General features: G+C 46.7%; 6 protein-coding genes across 6 annotated transcripts; 4 read left to right on the top strand and 2 right to left on the bottom strand.

Moving 5' to 3' along the window:
- Window positions 1–43: 43 nt before the first annotated feature.
- Window positions 44–1,805, bottom strand: BX661DRAFT_185414 (WD40-repeat-containing domain protein). Its single transcript, XM_051536768.1, has one exon. It carries the CDS (start codon window positions 1,685–1,687, stop codon window positions 95–97), a length of 1,593 nt encoding a protein of 530 aa, XP_051390157.1. The 5' UTR covers window positions 1,688–1,805; the 3' UTR covers window positions 44–94.
- Window positions 1,806–2,165: 360 nt separating this feature from the next.
- Window positions 2,166–7,379, top strand: BX661DRAFT_185413 (Rapamycin-insensitive companion of mTOR, N-term-domain-containing protein). The gene has a single exon (XM_051536767.1). It carries the CDS (start codon window positions 2,428–2,430, stop codon window positions 6,913–6,915), a length of 4,488 nt encoding a protein of 1,495 aa, XP_051390156.1. The 5' UTR covers window positions 2,166–2,427; the 3' UTR covers window positions 6,916–7,379.
- A 2,210-nt stretch (window positions 7,380–9,589) lies between these two features.
- On the bottom strand, window positions 9,590–10,597 carry BX661DRAFT_172313 (velvet factor; the record flags this gene model as incomplete). Its single annotated transcript, XM_051533772.1, has 2 exons — window positions 9,590–10,127; window positions 10,434–10,597. 2 exons carry the CDS (start codon window positions 10,595–10,597, stop codon window positions 9,590–9,592), a joined length of 702 nt encoding a protein of 233 aa, XP_051390155.1.
- Window positions 10,598–14,828: 4,231 nt separating this feature from the next.
- Window positions 14,829–15,819, top strand: BX661DRAFT_43727 (uncharacterized protein). Its single transcript, XM_051539171.1, has one exon. It carries the CDS (start codon window positions 14,938–14,940, stop codon window positions 15,574–15,576), a length of 639 nt encoding a protein of 212 aa, XP_051390154.1. The 5' UTR covers window positions 14,829–14,937; the 3' UTR covers window positions 15,577–15,819.
- A 243-nt stretch (window positions 15,820–16,062) lies between these two features.
- Window positions 16,063–17,124, top strand: BX661DRAFT_144751 (guanine nucleotide binding protein, alpha subunit; the record flags this gene model as incomplete). Its single annotated transcript, XM_051533065.1, has 1 exon — window positions 16,063–17,124. One exon carries the CDS (start codon window positions 16,063–16,065, stop codon window positions 17,122–17,124), a length of 1,062 nt encoding a protein of 353 aa, XP_051390153.1.
- A 1,347-nt stretch (window positions 17,125–18,471) lies between these two features.
- On the top strand, window positions 18,472–20,139 carry BX661DRAFT_185403 (uncharacterized protein). Its single transcript, XM_051536766.1, has 3 exons — window positions 18,472–18,818; window positions 18,990–19,703; window positions 19,724–20,139. Exons 1-3 carry the CDS (start codon window positions 18,690–18,692, stop codon window positions 19,970–19,972), a joined length of 1,092 nt encoding a protein of 363 aa, XP_051390152.1. The 5' UTR covers window positions 18,472–18,689; the 3' UTR covers window positions 19,973–20,139.
- Window positions 20,140–20,389: the final 250 nt, after the last annotated feature.

Here is a 20,389-nt window from a genome sequence, read left to right as displayed (position 1 = left end):
GTGCAAATAAAAATAAAAAATATTTTATATGTTCCAACATGGGTATTTTGTAATTTAATTGTATTAAACATGTTGCAGAGTATTTTGTATGTTTTCAGTTGTCGCTGTCAGATTCCATTGAAGCGTCAGAGTCATCCTCGGCCTCCTCATCGTCCTCATCATCATCATCCTCATCGTCTTCTGAGACAGCCTCCACGGGCTCCATAACATCGCCGTGCATCTCGGCGATAATGGCCTCTCTGGTGTCGTCTTCGTCACCATCGGCCTCATCAACGATGCTGACCAGCGGCTTCTCAACCACAGGCAAAGTCCTGATCGACGCGTCGCCAAAGATAGACCTAACAGCAGCGTTCGTGGAAATATCCCAGATGCGCGTCTCACCCTTGGATCCCGCAACAGCCATCAGCATGGTCTCGTCGGGGCAGAAACTGGCGGCAAAGACATTGCCGACATCGAGGTTACGGCTAATGACCATTGTAGGCCTGTTCTCGCGCACGTCCCATACCTTGACGGTCTCGTCGGCTGATCCAGTGACAAGAAGGCCGGGCACCGTCGGATGCTGGTCCATTGCGGAGACAGCCTCATCGTGGGCCACCAGAGTATAGATGGGGGCGGCGCCCTTGCCGCCCTTGACGTTGCGAATGTCGAAGTAGCGCACGGATCCAGCCTCTGTGGCAACAAAGAAATGGCTGGGGCTGTGGACATCCCACATGATGCTCTCGACATCGGCATCGACCGACCACCAGCTGATGGCCGCGGGCGCGCGCGAGTCAAAGGCCGCAACCTGGCGATCATACCCGCCGGTCAGCATGACTGATGCCTCGGTGGGGTGCCACTGGACGGCCTGCACCTTATCCTTGTGGTGCTCGTACGACTGCACGCACTTGCCCGAGTTGAGATCCCACAGCTTGACGGTGGTGTCGGCGGAGGAACTGGCCAGGAGATTGCGCACGTTCTTGTTCCATGAGAGCCCCATAATGGCGTCCGTGTGGAATTCTGGGTGCGGCTTGCCCTTGCGCTTGCGCAGCATCTTCTTGTCCGTGCTGCCCAGGACCAGATCCGGATAGGTGCTGTCGACGGTATCCAGGTCCCAGATCTCGATTCTTGGCTCAAACGTTCCGACCGCCACGTAGTTGCCTCCGCCCTCCTGCCCGGCCTTCCGTCCCACCCTAAAGTCCAGCCACTCGACTGTCAGCGGGAACGCCGGCAGCATAAAATCGTGGTGCACAAACAGGTTGTCGCCCTCGCCCTCGAACACGCAGACTTCCAGGTTGCTGATGTCGTCCTCGGTCTTGGCAACCAGGAGAATGTTGTCAGAGCCGAAGATCCGCATCTCTTCATCCTCGTCAGAGTCGTCAGCGTCCTTCAGCGTAATATAGGGGTCCTCCTGGGCGTCCTGGTAGTAGGAGAGGCCCTTAATGTTGCTAAACACGTTGATGTTGGTGCCCTCTGGGTCTTCTGTGTCGCTGGGCTCAGAATCGTACGATTCGAGGTTGAAGTCCTTGAGCGCCGGATCGTTGAGAATCTCAGCGTCGAGTTTGGACTTTTTCTTGAGCTCCTTTTTGGCGTCAGCGATCTCCTCGGAAGCAACAGCTTGCAGGTTGGAGTACTCCTCCTCAGTCATCTCGTATGTGGTGGGCTTTTCAGCAGCAACTCCTTTGCGGACCCATGCCAGAGCAGAAATCATTGTTTGAATATAGCTGTAGCTGGCCTGCTAGCTTGTTTAAAAAAAAAAAGAGAAAGAGGTTATGAGCTCAAGAAATTGAGTAAAGTTAAAAAAAAATAGTAAACAGGTGAGAGAAGACGGCAAGCTCTGCTTTAATTTTTTTGTTAAAGTTTACGGTTGTTTAATCCCGGTCCCAGCCAAAACAAAAAAATTATTTTGCACGGAAAAATTGGCAGCCGGTAATCCTAATCCAAGATTATGATCTGGGCTAGTCCTTAAAATCAGCAAGGGCAAAAATAAAACAGGGTGCGCTCACCCCCACCCTCCTTTGGCGATCGCCACAATGCCAAAAATAAAAAGCGGGCAAAAAATGAATGCATTTTTGGACTCTAGGCGACGAAGACAACGACAGGGGCGATGATGATCCAGGTGAGGGGGAAAAGAAAAATGCGCATGCACGCTTACTTGCCTTGCTCATCCGCAAGTAGCAACAGCAGCAGCATGTCCAAAAGCTTGGGTTGGTCCTCTTTTTTTTTGTTTCCTCCAAAAAATACGCCTTTTTGTTTACTGTTTTTTTGCCAGTCTAATTTTTCTTCTAATTTTGTACATTTCTATTTCTATACATTGACACAAACACAGCGCCCGCACTTAATACTTTCACTTTTTTCTTCTTTTTTTGCACACTTACGCCCAGCAGCAGCTCAACAACAACAACACTCGCACGCACACTCGCTCTCACACGCATTTCGCGACTCGTATAAATGACAGATGCAGCGGGCGTCGAGAACTGGGCCGACATGGAATTTCTAAACGAGCGCGTGTTTGGAAGCATTGACGGACGGGCACGGTCAACATCAGGGTCCCCAATATGGCTCACGGCGCCCAACGGCAGCATCAGCCAGCCAATGACACCATCGCCATACGCAGCCAACAACTGGCAGGGCCGGCTAGCCAGGTGCACAGAGAGCAGCGACCCGGGTGAAGTTGAAGACTGCCTGGCCGAACTCAGCGCGCACATGGAACCACACAACAGCGACAGCCAGGCACTCGATGCACTGCGGCTGCACGTGCCACGGCTGCTCTCGCACTTCAAATGGTTTGTGCGAGCGCGCGCATACAAGCTGCTTCGGCGTCTGCCCTCCCCCACCTTCCTGGCGTACTGCCGTACGTACATAGAGTTCTGTGTGATGCACACGTTGGCGCTGGACGACGGCGTGCAGGAGGAGCGCGAGCAGGGGCTCAAGTTTGTGCGCTGGACGATGCGCTTCGACGCCGGCGATTGGATGCTCAGCCCGCATGTAATTAAGGCGCTGATGGCCGTGGCCGAGCAGGCGGACGACGGTTTGCGCGGCATATGCCTGGAGACGCTGTGCGAGTGTCTGGTTCGCGATCCTGAGCGGCTGTGGTATGTCGGTGGCCTGCGCACGCTGACGCAGGCAGCGCTGGATGGGCCCTGGGCTGTGTCGGTGGCCATTGCCAGTGCACTGGCGCACCTATTCGACCGCACCGAGACCCGGCGCTTCGTGCATGCCGGCGTGACTCTAGGTGGGATCATTAGCGCGCTGACGGAGCCGGCAGGCAAGGACCCCATGCTGATGGAGCGCGCCAAAATTGCCGCCTTTATGCTGACGCAGCTGCTCAAGTCGTGGGGCGGTCTGCAGTATTTTTTGTCCGACGGGCGGCGCGGCATCGGCGCTTTGGTCGAGGCGCTAGCCATGGCTGACGCTAACGCCAAGGTTCTTCTGGGCATGCTCTTGGAGCTCTTTGGCCTGTCCGACGACTTTGACGCCGTGCAGTTTGAGCAGCAGCCGCGCTTTGACGTCGACCTTCTGGCGCCGTTTAGCCTGCCGTCGCACGCGCTTACGCATGGCGCCGCACGCACACGCCTGCTACCTGTTGATTACATGCGTACGCTGCTTTTGACTGTTTTTGTCGACGCCGGGCTTGTCGACGCCCTGGTATCCGCCGCACTAGCGTCGTCGCAGGCCGAGGTCGCCGATGCCAGCGCAACGCTGCTCAAGTGGCTCGCGCAGCACCCGCATATGCCGCTGCCAGAGTCGCACGTTGCGCGATTCCAGACGCTCGGCGGGCTTGTTGGCGCCGCGCTCACTGACGACTCGCCGAAGGCGCTGGCCGCGCGCCGGATTGTCAGCCGCATCGAGGTTATCCCCAGCCTGTCGCTGGGCCAGATGCCCAGCCAGCAGACCGACGTGTGGGCTGCCAGCCTGGCCTCCAGTTTTTTTTACCGCCATCACTTGCGCCAGCGACGCCTACACCAGCAGCTGAATGCGCTCGAATCTGCCCCCGCCGCCCACGCTCACTCCCATGCCCACGCGCTCGCTGCATCCGCCACCACTGACGAGGAGACGGCCCCCGCTGCTTTTATCCCGCAGCAACATTTGAATATAATGGCGCTGCCTAGACCATCGCTACAGCCTGGAAGCGCCAGCGTTATCGGTGGTTCGAAGGGGCTGGCTGCAGGGCTCAAGGGCAATGCTGCACGAGTGTTGCGCAGCAGCGCGTCCACGGGAAACCTCAGGTCGGCGGCAGCGGCATCAACGACATCAGCGACATTGATGTCAGGCGCAGCATCGGCGACGCTGGCAGGACCGGCAACAGCAGTCAACTTAGCCATTCCGAACACCGCAGTGTCTTTGCTTGGCACAGTCAACGAAGACTCGTCGGCGTCTCGTTTCGGGCACAAGTACACGGCCAGCGATGCCAGCAGCATTATCAACTTTAGGGGCCGCCACTCGCTGGATATATCGCGCAGCCAATTTCTCCCACCGCAGCAGCACCAGAACGTTGCACCGCCAGCGCTGCGCGGACCCACGCCGGCGACCAACGGCATTGCGCAGTTCATTTCCGCCATCAGCTCACCCTATGTGCAGGTTGACTCCATTGGGCAGACGCAGACCCCCGGCAGCATCTACAGCCAGTACGCGGGCAGCTTCACGACGCTATCGCAGGGCCTTGATTCGCCCATTACACCGATACTGACGCCTGTCTCTGCGCCGGCGCCGCCCCTGCTCTCGCGGTCGCGCACAAAGTCACGCAGCCGCAGCCGCAACTCCATAGTCATTGTCAACAACCAGGGCGCCGAGGAGACGCCGCTCACGATATTGATTCAAGAATCGCGTGTCACGTCGGAGGATAACCCGATGCGCTGGGACTGGGACGCCATCCGCACGATCATCCTCGGTCACATTTCGCAGTCACGGCGCCTTCCTGAAGAAGTTACAGTCAGTGGCTTTATTGTCCGCCTGTCGCATTTTTTCCATCCGGCATCGCTGGAGTTCTGCGATCTCAGCCGCACAACTGCCAATGAGGAGTACCTGGAGATTGGCCGCCAGCTCATCCGCATCCTCATCTCCTCTGCTGACGGCCTGCTGCTCATAGACGAGAGCCGCTTGTTGTTGGGCATTGTCGAGGAGATTCGCAAGCAAAACAGCCACTCGCGCAAGAAGGGCCGCGATGAGTCGTGCTTTTCGTTTGCGCGCTTGCAGATGACCATGTCGCCCGGGTACTTCCACTTTTTGAGCGAAATTGACCGCACCGTGGGGGGAGAAACACTGCTAGAGCGCAACCGCCTATTCGATGCATACTACCAGGTGGTCGAGATGCCCGACCAGGTGTTGTTAATCCAGTATATCCTCTCCAGCATGAGCTACGCGGCACCCGGTCATGCGCGGAATATTCTGCGCAAAGTGTCATCGTCGCCACACGAGCCGCTGCGCATGCTTGTGCCCAGCTACCTGCTTTACCTGACTTCCGACACGTCCTGCCGTCCGGGCTCGGTGACCGCCTGGGCTATCGACGTGCTCCTGAGCCTTCTGTTTGATCCGCTGCCCGCCGTGCGCAGCGCCGCCGCCCAGTGCCTTGTCTTGGCCTTCGACCTGCCATGCGAAAACCCCCATCTCGGCCCCGCCGAATGCGACGCGCGCATTGCATACCTCCTTGATGTGCACCCCATGTTCGACCTCACGGTCATTACCGACATTAGGCCTCTGATTCTGCGCTTGATTGGCACTGAGTGCGGCTTTGCATACCTCCGCGGCCAGGGCATCGTTGACAGCGAGATGGAAGCGTGGGGCGCTCTAGAGGGCATTTTTTACGTCCAATTTGTTGAACTAGATATCTCACGCGCCCTAGCCTTTGGGCCTCTTTTCAGCAGCACACCTGACGGATCCATGATGATGACGACGAGCCCGCAGACGCCCCCGACGCCGCCGCACCTGTTTGGAGAACTGGCCAAGAACACGGGCGGCCGCGCTTTTCTCGAGGAAGTTGGCATTCCGCGGCTTCTTTTCGAGACACTGGCAAATATTCAATGGAACTCGGAATTGTCGGCAGACATTGTGGGGCTCAAGGCCACGCTGTGGGCTATCGGTGCCATGGGTGCCTCGCGCGACGGCTATCTAATGCTTGCGCCATTCGATGCCCTTGGTAAACTCACTGAGGTTGCACGCCAGGCCAATTCCATGTCTATTAAAGGCACCTGTATGTATGCCCTGGCGCTCTTGTCCCGCAGCGTCTTTGCAGCCGAAACATTCCGCGAAAAGGGGTGGCTTATGTGCACCTCCTGCCATGGCACATACGAGTATGCGGTGCCGCGGCGCCTAGAATCTATATTCAATGCCTCCGATTGGGCCGCCGGCGGCATGCTCGACGGCACCTATGTTGTGAGCGAGGGCCTGGTGCGCGAGCACGATGTCACAGACGATGTTGACTCGGTGCAAAAGGAGATTATCGAGTCTATCATTCTGATGGGCAACCATGTTCTGGTCAACAAGGCATCCAAGACCTTAATGCGCCTGCGCACCTCGCACCCGCACTACTTCCGGCTCCTTTCTTTGTACAACAAGGCTATGCATCTGTTAGGCAAGTATCGGTATAGGTTGTCGTCGAGGCGTTTTGTTTATAATATCTTTGACGTCAATTTGGCCGCCTTGCACGACGAGGCGCTGGCCAAGATAACCACAGAAAGCCAGGCTGGAGAAAGGGATGGTGTTCCAGGCGGTGTGAGTGGTCGAAGGTTTTCCTCGTCAGTGGCCGCCACAGTGGTCGGCGAGTCGTTGTCGGCAGATAGCGAGGCGCTTAGGAAGCGCGCATCTACTTTGCAGGAGTGCTCTTCGGCCTTTTCGACTCCGCAGCCGACAACCATGTTTTCTAGACGACCGACCAATGGCTTGTTGGATGATATTCGGCCAGCGATTAGACGCACACAAGCACAACAGGAGTTGCAATAAATATATACGGATAAAAGCTTTTTTATTTTTGGGTCCGACTAGAACTAAATTGTTTTTCTATGGCTTAATTTTGGTCGAGTTATTGGGTACTGCAGAATAAATAAAACACAATGTTGATTTATTGATAATCGAACTGGCAATAAAACATACATAAAGTGATCTAAATCAACGATATTTGTGTGATTCGATGAGTGACATAAAACACGTTGGCCCTTTTATTATTTATTTTTAAACGGCAACGAAATCACTATTAAAAATCAAAATATAAAATTAATCAGTGTTCGAGGGCCATTCGCGGTCCCGTTTTTCAGAGGGACTCTCAGAGAGCCTGAGAGTGCGGCCAGAGACTGGGCTAAGAACAATATGTGACAACATGGTTGATGACTATGTATTTTTTGGTTGGACGCGGAAAAGAAAAGAAAAATAAATGAAAATGCAAGCTGCAAAAAAATTATTGTTTTTGGATGATGCTGAACAGGAGAAAAATGAGCAGAGCGGAATGAAGTGGAAAATGGAGTATTTATAGGGCCAGAGTGAAACCACATCCAACATTGCACGGAAAAATATAAACATATATTTAGTGATGTGGCAACCGGAAAATGCAAAAACAGAGCACAATGAACGCCTCTTCTCAATACTTCTCAATACCTTTGGGTGTTTTTTATTTTGAAAATAGTGGCGAATGGAAAGATGCAACATGCACAGTTTGAATTGTGTGCACACGCACGTTGTAACGTTTTACGTTTTTGTTTTGATTATTGTGATTCCTTTCTACCATTTTGTTATTTTGAGAATTGGGAAAAGTAATTCGAGTTGGGCATGTCTCTGCCTCAGCCACAATAACGATTACAATTACAATTGATGTTTATTTGCGCCGGTGTCACATATCATTGGCCACATGTGCACAATATATATGACACACAATCCGTTTTCTTGTAGATGCAAATGGCTAGATCCGTGTAAATGAAATGCAAAAAATACAAGAAAACCTTTCTTTACATCATATCCTATGCACTCGGCTACTTGCACTTTTTTGTCCGTGAATATATTTTCCGAACATCAAAATAGGAAACTATTCCAAATATCTCCGGGTGATATATCATTTTATTATCCTTTTTTCCCTGAAAATCCCAACAAAAAACGTCAAGAGCCGGACAATCGGCATTATAAAATACATTTTTCCCACTCACCCATCGTTTCCGTTCGGCATTTGATATGCATGTGTATTCTGTTCTGCATACCGTTTTTCCATATGGTGAAATCATTGCGAACAATAATGATTTGGCAAACGTGATATGTGTAATTCCTTTTTCCCACCCAACATTCCATTCCATTCCATCCATCTCGTCATTCCGTTTCCCCCCTCGGATCTGATGAAGGTGGTAAGATGAGTAGTAAACAATACGTTTTTGTTTCCTGTTTTCTGTTTCCTCAGTTTGGATGATGATGCGCCTATTCGTTATTCTGATCCGTACAAATCTAATCCCCACACAATTTTTTTGAAAAAAATTTTAGAACCGTGAAAAAAATGGTTCTGGCTTTTTATTTATTTATTTATACTGAATTGCGTGTTCCAATATTATTTTTATCTGTTAATTCAAATTTGTTCTAATATTTACGTTTGGATAATCATGATTTCGACATGTGTAAAAATTGAGTTTCTAGTGCTTAAACGCCACCATGCGAGCCAAATAATTTCAACATTGTTAATTTGAATATGCTTAATAGGCCAGTCAACACATTTTTCAAAACATTATTGCTGGCCACCATTAACATGGTAATTTCAAGAGACGTGAAAAAACACAAATAGGCTGTCTATAAAGCGCAAAAATTACATTTGTCGGGGGAGCGATTTCCTTTGATATCTTCAAAACAAGGGAAATATGGATGTTCAAGAATAGCGAGTATTTGAATAAAAAAATTTGTGAACCTCGTATTCCATTGGCCCGAAAAGTGATCACCTAAATTAAACAGAAATGGTTTTTGCTGTATATCCAATTAACGAAAATATGCAATGCGCTGGAAGAGAGAAAGAGAGAAAGAGAGAGAGAGGAAAAGAAAGAAAGAAAGAAGGGAGGGACGAACAGGTATAAGTTTCGCAAAAAAATAAATACATGAATGCAGCAGTTGCATTTATTATGTTGTTGCACTTTCTGCCCCGAAAATAACAACACCTGTTTTTTATTAATACATTTGGATGCACTTTGTTGGTAAGCAGTCGAATGAGAAATAAAATAAACGCTAAAAATATGGCAGGTTTATTTTTATTTACATTTGAACATAAACAGAGCTCATTTTTATTTTTCTCTTATTATTTTATTTTTTGCCTGATCGCTGGAAGTTTTCGATGCATGCGGATATTTGTTGTTCATTTCTGATTTATTAAATTACAAGCAGAAACACAGCGGTGGTGCTCAGATTTTGGTATTTGTGGCAACACAAAGAGCAGTTGGATTTGCTTATTCTCGATGTGTTCATTTCGTTTTGCATGGTAAATAAATTTTTTTGCCGTGGAATGAACAAAAGCAAATAAACGGCCAATACTTTTTAAAAATAAAAGATACTGGCAAAAATAAATATATAAAATAATACGAAACATTGAACGAGTTCGTTGGATATAGTGGACAAACCAGACAATCAAAAAAGCTGCGGAGTAGAATGGACGCCCAGGTTTTCAGCTCCACTGGTAATCGTTGTTTCCACCACAGCTGCTTCCCACGCCGCAAACATCACCCTCGCCATCTTCGTCGTCATCTCGCTTCAACCTCCCCTTGTTGCGAATTGGAATGCCAAGCCCCTGTTGATTGAGTTTTTTTGAAAGCGCCGTCGATTCGTCGACTCCGGGGAAATCCTTTGACGTGTACACTGTAAACGGGTCCGAAAACACATACTTGAGCACGGGTTTTGACTCGATTGGGTTCATATCCTCTGTATTTAATCGAAGAAGCCCAAAGCGTAGGCGGAACCGACCGGGTTGTCTCACTTGAATGTCCGAGAAATAGAAGAAACATCTGCAAATGTCCTCCAGGTCGCGCAAATAGTAAACGGATGATACTGTCAGACCCACCAGCATGGTATTATGACCCTCGTCCATGATTGTGTGAGAAGAAGCATCTGCAAAGTTGAAATTGTCAGAAACGTATGAGATTTCTCTGGTTCCACTTTCGTCGAATAACAACGCGTGCACGACAAACTCGCCACTCCAGTGCAAGCTACTCGGTCAACATGAATGACCGCGCAAACGACAGTGTTTAATCAAATATAGTCAATATAATGAATGCTTAGTACTATTTGGACAATGAAAAACGCGTACAAAACCATTTTTGTGGTCTGCGTGGTATTCAAACAAAAACAAGACTTTTTTGTTACAATTCCCAATATGTTTTTATCTATGCACATAATTGTTTTTGTTTTTTTTAATACCAGCAGCGACGAGAAAACACCCTCACCAAAATAATCCAAGTAATACTCGGTAGCGAGTGCAGTTTGGCTGTGTGTCGCCGAGGCAAATGACTTACTTTGTATTCTCGGTTCCGTCGGGGTTGTTTACCTGAAGCTGTAAGATAGGGCATGGATCAATGGGCCGTCGCTCGCGGTTGTTTATTTCATAAGCTTTGGCCCGTTTGGGCTGTTGGACAATCACTAACGAATACTGTAGCTGCGGCTCGACGGTGTCAGTCATTCTGAAGAATTCGTTGGCGTACTGTTAATTGGGGGTAGATTCAGCGGAAGCGGTAACAGGTAGTCGGTAAATATAAAAGGCGAGCCGCGTTGTAGGTAGCTGCAGCAATCAACGCGACCAAACGTAAAAATGTAAATAAGGCGTGTGTGAGCTATAAAAAAGTGAAAAAAGTGAAAAATAATATAAAGCTGTTCAAAATATTATTTGAAGGCGACCAAAGTGATTATTTATAAATAAAAGTCTAGTAGTAGCCTCTTTTACACTATTGTCTGTACACATTTAGACTGTATGTATCAAAGTGCGGTAAGCTTTTAAAAAGCCCAAACAAATAACAAATAATAAATAATGAATGAATGAATGACAAATAAAAAATAGAAAAAAAGGTCAGATGCTGAATAAAAACTAATAACAGCGACTAACGGAAATTAGGATATTTATGTGGGGGCAACAAAGATGAATAATAGCACATCAAAATGGGCATAAAAACAAGCGCCGTGCAAATAAATATACTCAAAAATGCGGTCTTCTCCAAAGACAAGCAGTCAAGTTGTGTTTAATAAAAAAAAGGTATGAGCGCCTATGATAATAAATAATAGAAAAAGAAACCCTTTTATGTGTACCTGAGCGGCGACCGTATTTGAAATAGAAAATAGCACTAAAATAAAGCCAAAACAAAACAAGGAAATAAAAAACAAAAGAGGAGAGAAGAAAAAAAAGGTAAACACATCAGGTTTATGATATTTCCATGGGTGCTGACAGCCAGTGTCGCTATCAGCATATTAGGCGCTATAGTGTATCTGTTTTCGCGCCTATCCTTTTTCTCAATTTTTTTCCCTGTACGATCTATTAAAAAATGACGGCATTTTCAGCACACGGAATATGCATTGCACTAAAAGGGATGTCAAAAAAGGCGACGGAAACTGAAAGCGAATAAGGAAGGGTTGAAGGGTGAAAACAAATCTGTTAAAAAAAATTTGCAGAAAAGTTTCCAGAGATAGCGAACTTGATTGTTCTGAGACGGGCCACGGGGTCTTATTTTCTTAAAAATTGAGTGGCATCAAGAAAGGGAAGAAAAAAGTATGCATTGAACAGAACATTTTTTCAAACTAAAATTTCTTGAAAACAAAATTTTTTTATTGGACAGCAGCGCCTCGCTGATGACACGCCCAAAGCGGCTGCCCGCATCCATCGTTGGTTCAAAGAGCACCGCCACACAACATACGCCTTTAAATGGCATACTTCAAGAGATTTGTTGTGCTGAACCAGTACCTTGGTCCACTCAGTACCATTACCGAAAAGGGCATAAGACAAAAAGCATGCAGGCCTTTCGCAATTATCATGTTATTTTTAAGGAAATATGCTCGTGCTCCGTTACGGAGCTGTGTTATATTTTGCTAGCAAGCTGCCGCTACATAGCGGCATATGGCTGTCGATTTGGTATATGAGTCGAGCAACAGCCACAATTTAATTTATCGGACTTGGTGCTTGACACTTACCAAAGGCCTGGTCGTTACGAGCTGCACGTGGGAGAAAAAAGCAACCCGGTTGCAGGCAGCTCCAATGGGCAAAAAGCTGGATTTCAGCCTTGCAAGTGTCGGGCAGATTACTTTATGATATTGTGACTTTAACCATTTTAGTATATACTCATTTGGGCTCAATGCGGGTCAAGCGGTAAAAGATTATATTGGGTTGGCGAAGCTCTACAAAAGATATCTTTATTTTCTCTCTATGTCCTTATTTCCATCGCCCCTTCTTGATTGCCGAATTGTAATGTCGATCACTTTGCGCAGATGGAGTGGTGTGCTGAAGAGCGCCCACCAGTTCTTCGGCTGGCCGACAAATAAATTGCACATCCTGATTTTTGGGGGGAGAAAAAACGCTGTATTTTTCTTAGAAAATCTTCAAACAAATAGCGTCGGAAAAACAGACGGGGTTTCCAGCGTGCATATTGCCCTGCCATCTCAGATTAACTAACTATATCTGATTTGGCCGCATACAAATTGAAAACAAAAATGGCTCTCGCACAGCTAGAGGCAGACCCGAGTCGAATGACAGTGCAAAAAAGCATTGGTTTGGCAAGATGTCCCACGCTGTTAAAGAAACGGAAAACCGAGGGCACTACACATGCTGTTTTTTCTCTCACACTGTGGGGTCTAAATTTAATGCAAATGTGTACTTTTTTGACACACTGGCAGTTTGGCTGCTTGCCTGGTCCTGAATTCCGATCAGCCCGCGATTGCGTCCTGGCTCCCTTACAAAAGTCAGTTCTCAAAACCGAGCCGATATATAGCCAGTCTTTAGGCAGCAGCGGGTGCGCAAAAGCAACGAACCGCTCATATTGTGGTTGCTGGCTATCTGAGAAGCCGAGAATAACCCAGGCATGTGCCAAAAATGGAATTTAACTTTAGGCTGAAGCGGTAGCGGAAGCAAGAGCGGCGAGTGGCGAGCGGCGAGTGTAAAACAAAGAGGTGGTTGTATCAAAACATCAACATAGCCGCTATTTTTGGCAAATATCGTCATTGTTCAAATATGAAAGCAGGCTGTAGATGAGCCGCAATTAAAAAAGCTTGGCTGTTTTTTATTTATTTCTTCTTACAAGCAGACAATCAATTCAATTGATGTATGCTGCGAATGCGCGCATATTTTAGGGCTGGTATTAACAAGAGCAAATTCAATGATAATAATACAAGATAATCGCTCGAGTATTTTTTGGCTGCTGTTGTTGCTTCGACTGTTTCGCCTTTTTTCTCCTTTGCTTTCGAATATTGCTTTTTACACCATTTTGATATTTTGAATACTGCATCCACCTGATCGACTTTATTATTTGTATAAAAAATTATATTTCTTGTCTTAAATACTCTGGCTATTATAAAAAAATACAGACCCACACGCTACATCTCAACCACAGGTCTTAATCGGAAAGTGTAAGTATTCGTTTTGGTCATTTGGAGTATTTTAGACTTTTCGTTCCAAATTCTATTTCTTCGTTTATTTTTTAGTGGCGCGTGTTCCTGTGCTCTACTGCTAGTTCCAGACAAAATAAAAAGGCAATACTACTGCTTTAGCTACCCACCCCTTCGTTTTTAGACTAACCACATTCCAAAAGAAATGATAGCAGCTGTTAAAAGTTTTAGTGGAAAAACATTGATTTTTGCGCTAGTGCCAAATAATATTTGCTTCCTTGATTCATTGTTTTGTTGGCATCGACAAGGACGTCGCCCTCCCTTTTTCCAGCGACAATAGCCTAATGTCCCACAGCTTATAAGCCGTAACACGCATTCAATATTTGCATACATGGCAAACCAGTTGCATTTCGTCTGTTTATCGTGGCCATGTTGTTATTCCCTTCTCGTGATGGAACGCACAAACAAACATAATGTAAATTGCTGCCAGCATTCCATTGTCTGCCAACTGTCGCTAAATTGTCTGTAATTAATACGAAAGCCCGCTTCAACCAGCACCATTCCATTGCGTGTATTTCTCCCAATCGTCATGCCTTTAAATGAGTAGTCTGGTTTGTGTTTTTTATTTTTGTGTAATTTAAAATTATAAATTACGTTGGCATCATGTGCACTTTGCCTTGCCGCGCATATCCATTTTCCCGCAAGCTTCCAGGCTTTTGTGCATTCGCATATCAGAAATATGGCCATGGACCTATAGGATTTCAGAATATTAAGTACATGTTTTCATTTTCCTACAACTTTTGCGCTTGTTTTTTTGACGTTGGTTCCGCTTACATGCGTGTTTCCATTTTTTTCGAGAATGACTGACTTTTTGGACAATATCAAGCGCCACTGTATAATGCAGCACCCAAACATTTTGACTTTTAATAATTTCACTAGCAGGTGCACTGCTATATCTCTAGCAATTTTACGCATACTTTCGATCAATGGGCCAATCCTGTCTAGTCTAATTTTGGTCCAAATAAAAAACGCTATTACAAGTGGCGCCAACCTAATATAATGATGTTGGTTTCAACACCACCACCGCCACCACCACCACTACCGCCGCTGCGAACAAGCAGGTGCGAGTTTGTTTCGACAACAAAACCAGCGTGCAAGCCACTCACTCGCGTTTTTCTATTTTTTTTGCGCTTTTATTTGCTTTTATTGGGTGCATGAATGGCCGACCGCCATGTGCTTTGCATCTGTAGCTGGATGACAAACGCGACCACAAGCAATGCATAAATATACTGCGCCTCATAATATTTATAATTCAGCTTTTCTGTGGACACAAATCTCCACCTCACCTTCCATCCATTAATCAGTCAATGTCTCCTGATTACTCCACATGTTCCAGCGCTAAACTGTTGCGTCTTGAGCGTCTGTACATGCTTATGCATGTTGATTTTCTGCACCCTCCTCCCCGCCTCTTGCTTTGAGCTGATGAGCAGCAGGCTAGAAAGAGATTGCTCGATATGTTATATTCCTTTGCACCGACCCAATCTTGCTGCTTCGTCGGGATTTTCCTTTGTTCTTTGCGTCTCTGCTGAATGCCGTCCCTTGAGCCTGTTACATTTCGCACAGCCGGTTGTGCTGCGGTTGGTGTCCCTTGACGCATTCCATGCAATGGGAATAGTGATGGCGATAGCACCACCAGAAGCAGCAAAAAAGGGCACCAGCCACAGCTGCAGCTGCAGTGCAACTAACAACGCTACCCCCGAATTCGGGGGTAGCGTTTTCTTTGCTGTATTTTTGCAAGCGAGGTTTAGTGCCTGCTGTTTATTTTTTGTTTGCGCGTCATCGCTCATACTTTTTTGTTGTCATTGCCATATCACTAAACTGGATGCATTGCATATCGTCTGCCTAATCGGCCCATTGGTCCCCTTCTTCCCTCTTTTTTTCTGTGCTGGATTTTGCCCAACAAAAAAATACTCACACTTCCAACTTGTTTGTTTGTTTTGTTTGGCCCAGGCTGCCCACCTTGTTTTTTGTCTTTTTTCGTCCTATTTTACAAATGGCGCATACAATAAAACTTGAAAAGGGGCAGAAAATGAATCCCAGAAAAATGAATGGCGTCTATCCCCCAATTTTTTCTTTACTTTTTTCTCTTTACTTTTATTTCTCCTCTTTTCTTTTCTTGCTCACTTACACTGTAAACTCTTATTCTACCACTTCTGTTAATCGCACCCACACACTGCCATTTTTACCTGTCTCTATCACCGTCTATTTATCTAATTACCCTCCTTCACTAATTCAGTAAAACACCACTTATATATTTTACTCTACTCTTTTAAACGCCATATTATTCTATTCTCTGCCTCGTGACGACGACGACGACGACGAATACTTGATCGACCTCAAACCACATACAAACACATACGCTTTCCGGAACGCAAGGAATACATTTTGTTCTCCCATTTAATTTTTCCCGCTCGTGATACCATAGACCACAAACGAGGGAAGAACCGGCGCATTTTTATCATTTCTTAAATCCATCAGCTAAAAGGCAAACGTGCTATCAAAATGGGCTGTGGCGCTAGCAAAGAAGACTTGGACGAGAAGCGGGCCAATGACGAGATCGACAACCAGCTGCGCAAGGAGCGCATGAACCTGCGCAATGAGGTGAAGATGCTACTTTTGGGCGCTGGAGAGTCCGGAAAGAGCACCATCATTAAGCAGATGAAGCTCATCCACGACGGCGGATACAGCCATGAGGAGCGCGAGTCGTTCAAGGAGGTTATTTTCTCCAACACAATCCAGTCGATGCGCGTCCTGCTAGAGGCGATGGACTCGCTGCACATTGGGCTGGAGCACCCTGAGTTACAGGGGTACGCGGACGTCATCATGCGGATGCCCGGGCAGATCGAGGCGGAAAGTCTACCAGCGGATGTGGCCAGCGCAGTCAAGGCGCTGTGGTCGGACGGCGGAGTGCGCGAATGCTTTGGGCGCTCGAACGAGTTCCAGCTCAATGACTCTGCGTCATACTACTTTGACTCTATTCTGCGCATCTGCCAGGACGGCTACCAGCCGACAGACCAGGATGTGCTGCGCTCGCGTGTCAAGACCACAGGTATCAACGAGACCATCTTCCGGGTGGGCGAGCTGACATACCGCATGCTGGACGTGGGTGGACAGCGGTCGGAGCGCAAGAAGTGGATCCACTGCTTCGAGAACGTCACGGCAATTCTGTTCCTCGTGGCAATCTCCGAGTACGACCAGGTGCTCATCGAGGACGACACGGTCAACCGCATGCAGGAGGCGCTGACCCTGTTTGACTCGATCTGCAACTCGCGGTGGTTCGTCAAGACGTCCATTATTCTGTTCCTCAACAAGATGGACATTTTCCGCGAGAAGCTACCGAGCTCGCCAATGAAGAAGTACTTCCCAGACTTTGATGGTGGTAATGACACTGACGCATCATCCGAGTACATCCTCAAGCGCTTTGTGTCGCTGAACCAGTCGGATGCCAAGCAGATCTACACACACTTTACGTGCGCGACAGACACGAACCAGATAAAGTTTGTCATGGCGGCGGTCAATGATATTATCATTCAGACCAACCTGCGCGACTGCGGACTGCTGTGAGCTCAAAATAAACACGGTTCCAATAAAACAGCACTGGCCTGTTTTCTTACCATATCCCTCCTTTTTTATCACCTTTTTGTTTGGATCCACACACTCATACTCATACTCATACCCACACAATATCCTATCTTATTTTTTCAATTTATCGCATTTTTAACCATCTTTTAAATCTTTCAAAACACTTTGCAAGTATCGCTCTTGTTCAGTACAGTTTGGTGGTAGTGACCAGCTATTACTACTGTCGTCGTCTGGAAATAATCTGTGATCTGCAAAAAAGAAAAAAGGCAGCACTTCTGGTTTTTTTAGGAAGATCGGCAATGCCTTGTTATTCAGAGGCCGCTCCGATGGATGAGATGCCGTTGAGAAAAAAAAAGTATAGATGCGGATATGTGTCTAAATAGTCTTCGTCTGGAAAATGGACATCAACACAGCAATGCAGCAATCAGCTGGCAAGGATGAGCAGAACAAATTGTTTTATGTAGATGGTAAATGGAATATCTTGACAGATACATATTTGAAATATATATATATATATATATATGGAAAGTAGAAAATGACAGCGACAGCGACAAGCAAAAAAAGGCCGAAATGACTTTTGTTTTTTTGCAGAGGTTGCGTATCAGGCATATGATATTTCCTACCTTTTTTAACGAAATGTAAAAGGCAAACGCGTAAACACAATCTCCAAGGCTATCCCCCCACGCAGGTTGGGGGAATTTGTTACAGTGAAGTGTCATCCTTGCAAATTACCAAGCAGAAGCAAAGTTACTCTCGAGTCGACTCGAGTTGCTTCCGGAGAAAAAAGCCAAATTAATAAAGGCAAGCCCTTTTTTTCGCAGTTTTTTTCGCCTGCATTTGAAATGACGTGATTGTGCCAAACATGAACAAATAAGAGCGATTTTCACTAAGGAATTACTTTTTTTACCTGCTTGGAGACGCGACAAAGCTACATTTGTTATCTAGTGTCGAATAGCAAAATAAAGCCCAAAACATTTGTTTTCATTTTTCTTTTGCTCGCTGATAAAGCAGTTTTGCTGATGACAAACCAGCATTTTGTTTTGTAGAAAAATACCATTCAAATAAAAAAGCATCAACAAAAAAGATACTGATTAATTGACCAAAAAAGCGGAAATTTTCTATTTTGCTTTTTATGCTAGTGCGCAATTACATTTGCTTCTTTGTGTTTTTTTAGTCCTTTCGTCTCATGTGGTTCTTTCAGCCAAATCTTCTGATCAAAGCTTTTTCTCTTTCCATTCGTTCACACCATTCCGCTCTAGCGGTCAAAAAGGAACTGTTTTTTTGCGGCATAAAAAACTTTTTTATTTTTAAGTAGCCAAGCAAGTAGAAAAAAAGACGTTTGTAGCTTTTTTTAATATTTTTTTTACAAACTGTATTCGGAAAGCCGCACCTTTTTATTTTATTTTTCTCTTTGTCACCCAAATTCACTTTTTTATTTAAATAAACCACCTAATAACCAACACGAACACACAGTTACACAATCCCTTCCCGTCATTTGGCAGTCTCTCAATTTAGAGGCCCTATCATTTGTTGACAAATTCGACAAAATGCCTCGCAGGAGACAGGATATTACCGAAAAGGTGCCAACCACACCACGTAAGGTCGTCATATACACGGACAATCTCATGACCAGCAACAGCGCACGAAGTACGACGGCCAACGAGCCAGCAAAAGAAGTAAGTTGCTTTAACAAGAAAATTTCTCACGCGCACACACACGCCCCCGCGCTCTATAGGTTTTTCTATTATCTTGTCCGAGTCAATTATTTTTTCATGTCTTTATCTGAGCAAAAAGCAACCTTCATCTTGTTAATAACCTCTGTTAAAATTTTTCATTATATCGCCTAGTTGGCACACGCGTTGGGAGAGACATTAAACACCGCGTTGGTCGTGTCCACGTCGTTTCGTTTCGATCCAGAGTTCAATATGCTGGAGATCCTGGATCCGTACAATTTGCGCAACAATATCCAGGTCACAGGGATAACAGACTACAGGGTTTCAGTCAAGATATTTATGCTCCCAGCCGCTGTTGACGCCAATAACCGGCCATCGAGCATGTACGTCAAACAGACGCTGCTCTGCGTGGAAAAGCAGCTAGGGATGGTGAAAATTGACGAGCTTATCGTGTCGTTTGCCGAGATATCAGCAAATGACGAAGATGCCGAAGATGATGGCGAGGACAATGAGGATCGGGAAACAGGGCAATTGGACTTGTCGCCACTAGAGTCGCCCGTAGGGTCGCCCCTAGGGGTGTCGCCAGCACACGCAGAGACCAGCAGCACAGACAGCTTGGAGACAAGCCCGACCACCGCATGCCCCGAAGACGCAATCACCGACATGAGCCGGTACGTCAAGGTGTGGCGGTCCCTGGGCAAACTGCGCGCCTCCGGCGAAGCACTCAAAATTGGCATCAGCGACGTCAACAAGCAGCAGCTAGACCAGCTCTGCTGCCAATCCGGTATCACACCGGATATTGTGCAGATTCGCATGCCCGGAAATGAACCTCAGGACCAAGGTCCCGATGAGGAGCTGCGGGCATATGCTCGCGAAAGGGGTATATTTGTGGGCGCTCATGCGGACAGCCCGAGATGCTGAACGATTGGACGTTCCAGACTCTGGCGACGGACTTTAAGATTAATGAAAAGTTTCCGACCACAGAGGTGGCCCCGCTGGGATACAAGATCGACTTTATGCGGCCGCGGTGGGTCGCTAGTTACAGCGTTATGCAGACGAAGCGGGGGCTGGTGGCTAACCGCGGGTACATCGTTATGGCCAGCTCCGACTGTGTGCTGAACCCAAATCGCGTTCCTCGAAAGAAGTACTCTGTATGATGGAGCTTGTAACTCCTTTTTTCGCCCAGGTTTTCGTGTTAATTTTGTTGGTAATAATAAAAATTAAAAAATAAGGTTTAAGCGTTGGTGATGTTGATGTCAAAACTCGCCTTTGTGCTAATGCTATCATTTAGTGCAAAGGACTTCCACGCAATTTAATAGCTAGACCTAACAAACGTATGCACAAAGGACCAAACGTCTGCGATGCTGAACACGGCATATTTGAATAGAATGTAATATCAATAATACGACTCGAATTCAGACTGTTCGTGTTTTAGTGTCTTTAATTTTTTATTGATATTGGTTGAGGCGCATTGTACTTGCACCCACCCACACACGTGCCCCTAAAATAGTATTGCGCCCTTTAGCACACAATTGGCCTTTAAACAATAGCAATGTATTTCAGTAGGCAACATT

Source organism: Kickxella alabastrina, assembly GCF_025024165.1.
Source record: "Kickxella alabastrina strain RSA 675 chromosome Unknown BX661scaffold_18, whole genome shotgun sequence".
In the NCBI taxonomy this organism is placed as follows: Eukaryota; Fungi; Kickxellomycota; class Kickxellomycetes; order Kickxellales; family Kickxellaceae; genus Kickxella; species Kickxella alabastrina.
Note: the sequence above shows the minus strand (reverse complement) of the source record. Positions and strands in the feature narration are given on the sequence as shown.

Coding starts and splice junctions, on each gene's coding strand:
- BX661DRAFT_185414 (XM_051536768.1), bottom strand. CDS start 1,687: ATGATTTCTGCTCTGGCATGGGTCCGCAAAGGAGTTGCTGCTGAAAAG.
- BX661DRAFT_185413 (XM_051536767.1), top strand. CDS start 2,428: ATGACAGATGCAGCGGGCGTCGAGAACTGGGCCGACATGGAATTTCTA.
- BX661DRAFT_43727 (XM_051539171.1), top strand. CDS start 14,938: ATGTTGATTTTCTGCACCCTCCTCCCCGCCTCTTGCTTTGAGCTGATG.
- BX661DRAFT_185403 (XM_051536766.1), top strand. CDS start 18,690: ATGCCTCGCAGGAGACAGGATATTACCGAAAAGGTGCCAACCACACCA. Junction 18,819..18,989: donor CCAACGAGCCAGCAAAAGAA/GTAAGTTGCTTT, acceptor TATATCGCCTAG/TTGGCACACGCGTTGGGAGA.